Here is a 7649-nt window from a genome sequence, read left to right as displayed (position 1 = left end):
TCAGTGCGAATTTGGCACGTACCTAAGAGGGACGCCTTCTCTGTGTTTAAGTGCGCATTGTGCCAGAATTACACGAGATGTCTGCACCTCGCGAATTCCATAAATTAACTATTTTTACAAATTTCCTTAGACAATATTCCACTAGCTTTAAAGAAGAAAATTTAATCGATAGCATATAGTAAAGCATCTTACGCCACCGAAGGAAGTTCACTTTAACAAGAAAGGAAGAAGGGAAGAAAATGTCCAGTAACTTACCGAAGCTGTTAGTTTGTATCCTCTTATACATTTCCCCGCTGCTTTTTCGATGCACCATCCTGTGTGTCGCTGCCTGGTACTTCTTCCTAAAGTTTCTCTCGCTTTCCGTCGATTCCTGAGAGCTTCGCCTCTCTTTAGCGATACTTTCTGAAACCTCTTCGTCGCCGTCCCTGCTGTCTGGCCTCCTCCACACGTGGCTCTCTTCGAGGTCGCCGATGTAAATCCATTCGCTGCTAGTGTATGGCTCCACGTAGCTGTCCTCATCCTCTCGACCTGTTATTTCGAACACAAAAACAAAGTTTTCGGTGTGACTGGTTACGGTGAAGTTTCTTGTTAAATGCGGGGAATCGGTTGGGGCTTGCGAAAATAGGGGGACCAAACTTCTGAAGCTAAACCGACCTTCTCTCAAGCTGTATCTTAGGTAGTGAGCTTCTATTAAATTATGATGATTTGTTGTTTCCTGAGTGTTTTGTAAATGTGGATTCTATGGTCTTGCTTTCAGTCATTTATATTTATTCTTTAAAAATTGTTTAAAACAAAAAATGTTTAGAAATTTTTATATTAAATTTCCTGTCAGCACCTTTAGAATGTTTCTCATGCTTCCATAAATTTTTAATTGTGTACGCGATTGTTTGTTACTTTCATTCCATGATACAACGAAATTTTAATTAAACGTAGTATCTAGAGGAAACGAATAAATATTAACGAATAAATACATGAGGTAATATAGTAACAAATATAAAAAGTGTCATTAGTATTCCGTTATCATGTCCTTCACGAAACTGTATAAATACTGCATCTTAATAAGCGCGAAAAGAATAATTCCCTTAAATAAAGGCAAATAGCCACAGAAAAACATATAAAACTTTCTTAATGAACGGCACCGATGCCAGTCAGCCTTTCGATCGGGTTTCATTACGTAACTTTTTTACAAGCCAATGTATGCTCGCCTTTACTATGCTCGTTCCGCAATACTTCGTGCATCCGTTTCTCCGTGTAACGAGTTTTATAGCAGATATGAACGCAGCTAATGAAGTTTATGCATTCGAACTTTTTAAACGGGCTTTTTACGATGCACCGCCTCGATCGCCTTATTAGACCGTGTTTTATTCAAGCGCGCGGAACAGAGGCAGTATTTCTTCCCATAAAGAAGCTAAGGACCAGAGGGATTATAGGAAAAACATCTTTCAGCATTCATTCTTAAAGGATATCAGTTATAAAAAGGACCAAATTCATGATACTTCTATATGCTTCTTTTTTAAATATCAACCACCGAACGAAATATTAAAAATTTTATGGATACTTAAAAAATTCTACACAGATATTCAAGATTAAACCTTAGCTAATATGGTGGGATTACAGTATTTTCACTAACTCCATTTTTTATGTTTGAAGTAAAAAATATCCTAGAACAACTTGCAGAATTTAATAAAGCGAGAAGTCGTAAATTTTCACTAAACTACTATAAATTATTTCTCATAATAGAGTCACAGTAATACCATACAGATTGTGGGTGAAACTGAAATGTGTCTGATCCGGCTTGTTCTACTGACTTATTCTACTGACATCGCTGCGTCTGACCTGGTTAGCTCACACGAGCAGTAGAATAAGTCCCAAGTCAGACACATTCTACGCGAACTTTAAGCGTTCCTGTAACAATATCTCTGAAACGAAAACTCCACTTTACCATGCAGAATCACCTCACGAAATTTCTGACACTTGTTATTGAACTCCCCATATAATTTCTACATAATTCCTCTTTTATACTCCCTCCTTCCTCCTTGTTACTTCCTAATCCCAAGTCCCCCCTACTAACGTTTATTCAATCCCTAGTCTCTATAATCAGAAAACAAACCTGTAAGAATCTCCAGGCTGACGTCCGTGCTTCTCGCCTCGAGACGTTTCCTGGCCATGGCAGTTTCTTCGAGGGACCCTCTGCTCCCTCGGCGAGGACCAGCCCTCTCCTCCGACTTGGCTCTAACATTCGATCTGTTGCCACTGCTGCGTCGATGCCTTCGGTCTCCACGATCCTCCGATCGGTACCTCTTGTCGAACTTTTTGTAGAGCCTGTGGCCCGACAGGTGCTTCGAGGATGTCCTGTGACCCTCTGGGGAGTCCGCGAAACCTGCCGGCGGTCGAACGATCTCTTCCGAGACCTCGAGGTGGAGGAACACGATGGCACGCACGATAGAGAAAAGAGGTAGATAGACCGACAGGTAGAGAGACAGATTGAACTGAACCACAGAGTAACATACAATGCGCAGGTATGCAAATCGACCAATGGAAGTTCTAGGCGATGGCGGGCTCTAAAAATTGAGTTACATTGCGCAGGTCCTGCGGTGTTGTGTTAGCGTAAGAGAGATTTGAATACGTGGTCATTTCGCGGGCTTAGTTGTGACTGGTGTACTCATTACTAGTGTTGTGAAGCTCATTCAGAAATCTGAAATAATATAATATAGTGTCTCTATAAAGAGTACGGAAATGTTAATATATCCTGGGGTAATAGATTGTATATTTATATAAAATCACCTTGTATGTATAGATCAAAATGTTTCGCTCACCCTATATGTATGTACAAGGAGAACTGGAATTGGTAACGTTACATGAGAGTGATGTGTTCAAAGTTACTCAACTTAGGGGTCGAAAAATTAAAGTTTCTGACAAAAGTGTCGCCTCTGTATGTTACTCCGTGTCTGAACTACAAGGCTTTCCTTTCTCTCTCTTTTTGCTTCAGAGATTTAGACGTGTCTAGAGGTTTGGTGTTAACGAACTTTATATTCGATAGTTTCTAGTCTCTAGTGACAAGCTCTTATCGCTTAAGATCTTCCAAAGTTCCTCAGTTGTTAAGTATAATATATCTAAGAGGAACTTGAATACAACAAGAGACTGATTTTATTCGATTTTGAGACTCTAATATTTTCTGAGGTTTTTCCGATTTAGGTAAAATTTGTTGTTCTACGAGGAATACTGAAAGAATCACTTCTCTCTCACGCGGAAGGGGCTTCAAGTGCTCTTCTTTGACTTTGATCTTCTGAAGAAATGGTAGCATCCAAGTTCCTGCTCTCACGTGGAATACCCCAGATGCAGACACCTGGAGTAAACACCTTTCGCATATTGCACCGAATTGCAACAGAAGCTTGCATCCTATCATCTTCCAAAAGCTGCTTGATATAAGAGAAGAGCACTTTGAAGTCTCTTCTAGTGAAACAGAAGGGATAGGTCGATAACTTGCAGAAACGGGAAAGAAGAAAGAAACTTGAGATCCAAGCAGCTAGCTACACTATAAACTACAGACTTCTATCAGCACTCGATACACTACTTTTACTCTTTCTAATTTTCCAAACACAGTTAGTCAGTCTTATTACAAGAAACTACTTTCGTCACCCTTTCCAATCTCCGTTTTACTTCATTCATGCCTTCGAGTATTCGTTCCCTCCCTCTCGAAGGAAGGATGTGACAAACTATAAATAATTTACCTCTCTGCCGCACTGATGACAATGTGGGGCGTCAAGGGCGCTGATGGTGAGGCAATGGTCTGCACTCTCGCTGTAAAAGACACTGTCGCTCCCAGGGCTGACGGACCTCAAGGATTCCGCTGAAAGAGCCTTTAATCTCGCCTCTGGGCTCTGCGCCTCCACAATCATCGCCCGTTGTCCGTTGTGTCCTGGACTGCGTTGATAACGGCCTGGGCTCAGCCTCGAACACATTATGTCGTCCGCTGCGCGCGATCGTCTTCGCGGCAGGCTCCCTGTTATGGCTGCGTTCTTGTCCTAAATGGAATCGGGACACTGTTCTCATGCTGGACCGATACTTGGCTCGTAACTACTTCGTTTTAGTGTGAGTCTTATACTTATACGAACAATTGAACGTACGAGGCCAGGTCAAAGGTTTCGTGGGTGTTAACCTTTCGTGGGTGAGATTGATTTTTTGAAAATTTGAATCGAGTGTTCTTTGACGAATTTTAGGGAAATTTTATGGATTCGTAGCATAGAGGAAAATGAAGAATATATGAAATTTTTTATGAGTAGTCAATTTTTAACCGCAAAATATTTTGTCAAATTTTTAGATTCTGGATTTCTAGATATGGATAGATCGCCATAGTTCGGTCTAAAAAAGTTTGTCTAAATACTTCTAGGATAATTGTAAAATCCACTTGCAATGTTTTACTCTAAAAATACAAGCTTTCTAACGACTTAGTTTTCATTTAATTAGCATTGTACTCTTAAGGGTGGAAATGGTCCTTTCTCGAAGGTTTAATTAATTTTTCGCCTATTTCATGCCACAGCTACCATAACATTAACCAATAACTAAATATTTACACTCTCTACACTCACCTCGTTACTCCTTCTCCTGGCAGAGATGTAGCCACCAGTCTTCCTCCTTGGACTCTCCCTCGTCCTCCTATGACGACCCCCTTCACCAGTCTCTCGGTGCAGATGATGATGGTGATGATGGTGCATATGGTAGTGATGACTGCAGCTAGAGTCATCGGAGGTTGGTACATGTCCACCGTCTTCGGTTGACTCCACTCGCCAGTCCTCCTTCTGAGGACTTCTAATGATTTGTTGTTGCGCCTGTGACTGCACTTGCACTTGTTCTTGAGCGGTTTCTCGCTTCCTATTATTCTTGTGAGGACTTCTAGCACTGGTGGATTTGGCTCTCCACCTGTGTCGATGACTTGGCGTCGGACTGACCTCGACGTTGTCCGGGTAAAGCTCTGTGGTGCGTTCAGCCTCCGCGGCGCCTCCAAGAAACTCAAGGGTGAAGGTTTTCCTTCGCCTGCGACGTTCCTCCTCGCTCCAGGTGCGCAAATCTGGCGGTGATTCGGCGTAACCGCCGGAGGAGGAACGGTGACCTTCCTGGAAATGAAGAAAAGTGGGAGGGAAGTTGAGGAGATTGTTTCAAATATAGTACTAGATTATTATTAAATTCTGATAGATTATTTGCTGTGTGATTCAAATATTTGGATAAGGAAATATTCTTATTTATTCAAAGAGAAAAAAATATCAAGTCAGTGCGACGTTGAACCTCGAGGAGAAAAAAAGCAAGCAAGGAAATAATGATTACTTAATAGAATATCTTACATCACGATCCAGCTCCGTCTCAGAGGCGTGTCCACTTCGAGGCGCTGTCTCCTCAAGATCCTGTCCCGGATCTGTCATCGCATCTTTCAGATCGTAGCTACCTGAACTACTACTGCTGCTGGACCTTGCTGGTGACGGAGGTACCTCCAGTCCGAACGGAATTTCCATTTCCTCCAGGATCGGTGGTGGACTGCAAGGCTCCTCAACGACAGCCTGATACGTAGCACCATAGAACTTTGTCTTTGCATCCAATACGATAACCGTCTATTTTAAGTGATAGGTTTCCAACATAATATATAATCGTAAAGAACATTGAACACACACACACACTATGAATTAATTTATATCGTTTTGCGACATGCACCGAGAATCACAATTGATTAACGTAGAACCGTAAAGCACATTTATGAATCTGAATGTTAGAATATTTAAAAATTTTAAAGTATGAAGTTTCGAAATTTAAAAAATTTTTAAATTTTTAAATTTGAAATTTTGAAAATTTAAAAATTTGAAATTTTGAAAATTTAAATACTTGAAGTTTTAAAAATTTTTAAATTTGAAGATTTAAAAATTCGAAAGTTTAAAAATCTGAAAATTTGAGGAAATAAAGCTCACCTCGCTGCGAGCCAAACTGTAGATAGAGCTGGCGCTTTCGAAGGAACTCCCTTCCGCGGCAGTGGCTGTGGCAGAGGCTGACGCCGCGGCGCTGGACGTCTGCGGGGGCCTCGACCAGGAACTGGTCGTTGCTGAAGTACCTGTGGTGGTCCCAGTCTCGGTGGAAGTATTGGCAGTGACGTAGTCCTCGGTGGTCGAGGTCTCGGACAGGTCTGTGTTTGTTCGACCGCCCGAATCTGTTCTGGCTAAACTCAGGCCAAACTCGCTTGACGATTGCGATTGCGGTTGCGACAACGGCGGCCCTGGACTTGGGCGACGGAATCCGCTCCTTGGTCTGCCATTACTCGGCGCGACAACAGGTGTGGGGGTTTCGATGCTGAGGAGTAATTCCCTTTAAAAATTGCTTCTGGTTTTATATGGGGCATCTCTATCGTGAAATAGATGACTTTTATGAAGGTTGTTGTGATTGATGAATTATGTTGTAGGCAACGTGATCGAGGGTGATAGATATGTATGGAAATTTCTTTCTGAGTATACAGAGTCTTTTACAGTATTTATAGTAGTGCTTCTAAATAGATATTAACAGCATCTATTTAAAAAGACTTTCATTAAAATCAAAATATGAAGGTTTTAATCTCTACCAAGTACTTAAATATTTATGAACAATAGCATTACATTGACTATTAATTCTCTTTAACATTCTTACCTTGGTGTCAACGGTGGTACAGGCGTCCCAGGATCAAGGCGTATCCTCGGACTAGATGGTCGCGATTCCATCGTGTCCTCAGCATCCAGCGCCTCCGTGTCCATCGAGGATCGTTGTTGATGTTGCAGAAGTAGAAGATGCCTCCTCCTTGACGAAGGCGTGAGTAAGGCCAGCGAGTCGGCTTGAAGAACAGTCGCCTGAGACTCGTTCCAAATTCCATCGCTGTGGTCCCTCGTGACGTCGTTGGTTAACGAATCGCTCGAAGCGAATGGAGACGTGATTATACCGGAAATGCCTGTGCCAGGGCTGAAGACTATCGGACAGATTTGGCTAGTTTGACGCAGTGGACGTAATGGCAACGCGTAACTTTTGGGACTTAGTAGAATCTTCTGCGGAGCTGCAACATTAGAATATGCTGTATGGTTTATTATCAAGTCTTCAAAGGAATTTGAATGTTGGTGGAGCTAGCACTACAGTGGCTTGGAGCGTTCGTTCTATGAAATGGAATTTAAACGATTCTAAATTTAGACCTCGTGTTTCTGCGTTGAATTTAAGTTCGCGTTTATGACGAGAGACTTTATTTCGAGCTAAAAAGGGCGCAGGAATACTAAAAACCGCTTCACACAAGAACGTTTCACGTTCAGAAAGAATTATTGTATAAAATTCCCGCCAGTTTACGTAACGAATAAAGATTAACATGTTGTTTTTAGTTAATGAATTAACTTCACTAATTTTGAAAATTGTAATAGAGCAAGTGTCTCATTTCTTAAATCTTCATTCATAAACAGTTTTACAAACGAAATTTTCAAACTCTTTACACTTCCAGAATCTTTCAGATTAATTCTCAAGAAAGTCTTAAGTTTGCCCATCAATCACTAACACAATTACGCACAAATTAATAAACTTGGCTTTCGTTTCCAACGTACTTCAAAATTCTACTGAATATCTCACTGTATCGAAACGTAGTTGAAATGTAAAAGTGACTGAAG

The 7649-nt window shown here is 41.3% G+C and overlaps 1 protein-coding gene across 1 annotated transcript in view; it reads right to left on the bottom strand.

Annotated features, from left to right (window-relative positions):
- Window positions 1-2567: 2567 nt before the first annotated feature.
- The window catches only part of LOC143182854 (uncharacterized), a 29195-nt gene continuing 24113 nt past the window's right edge, over window positions 2568-7649 (bottom strand). Inside the window, exons 7-12 of the mRNA XM_076384143.1 lie at window positions 6661-7057; window positions 5955-6345; window positions 5340-5603; window positions 4590-5114; window positions 3732-4025; window positions 2568-2695 (exon numbers count right to left, since the gene is read on the bottom strand). Coding sequence (XP_076240258.1) covers window positions 2684-2695; window positions 3732-4025; window positions 4590-5114; window positions 5340-5603; window positions 5955-6345; window positions 6661-7057 — 1883 coding nt within the window. The 3' untranslated portion in view covers window positions 2568-2683. The remainder of the gene's footprint in view (window positions 2696-3731; window positions 4026-4589; window positions 5115-5339; window positions 5604-5954; window positions 6346-6660; window positions 7058-7649) is intronic.

This window comes from Calliopsis andreniformis, chromosome 9 (genome assembly GCF_051401765.1).
Source record: "Calliopsis andreniformis isolate RMS-2024a chromosome 9, iyCalAndr_principal, whole genome shotgun sequence".
In the NCBI taxonomy this organism is placed as follows: domain Eukaryota; kingdom Metazoa; phylum Arthropoda; class Insecta; order Hymenoptera; family Andrenidae; genus Calliopsis; species Calliopsis andreniformis.
Note: the sequence above shows the minus strand (reverse complement) of the source record. Positions and strands in the feature narration are given on the sequence as shown.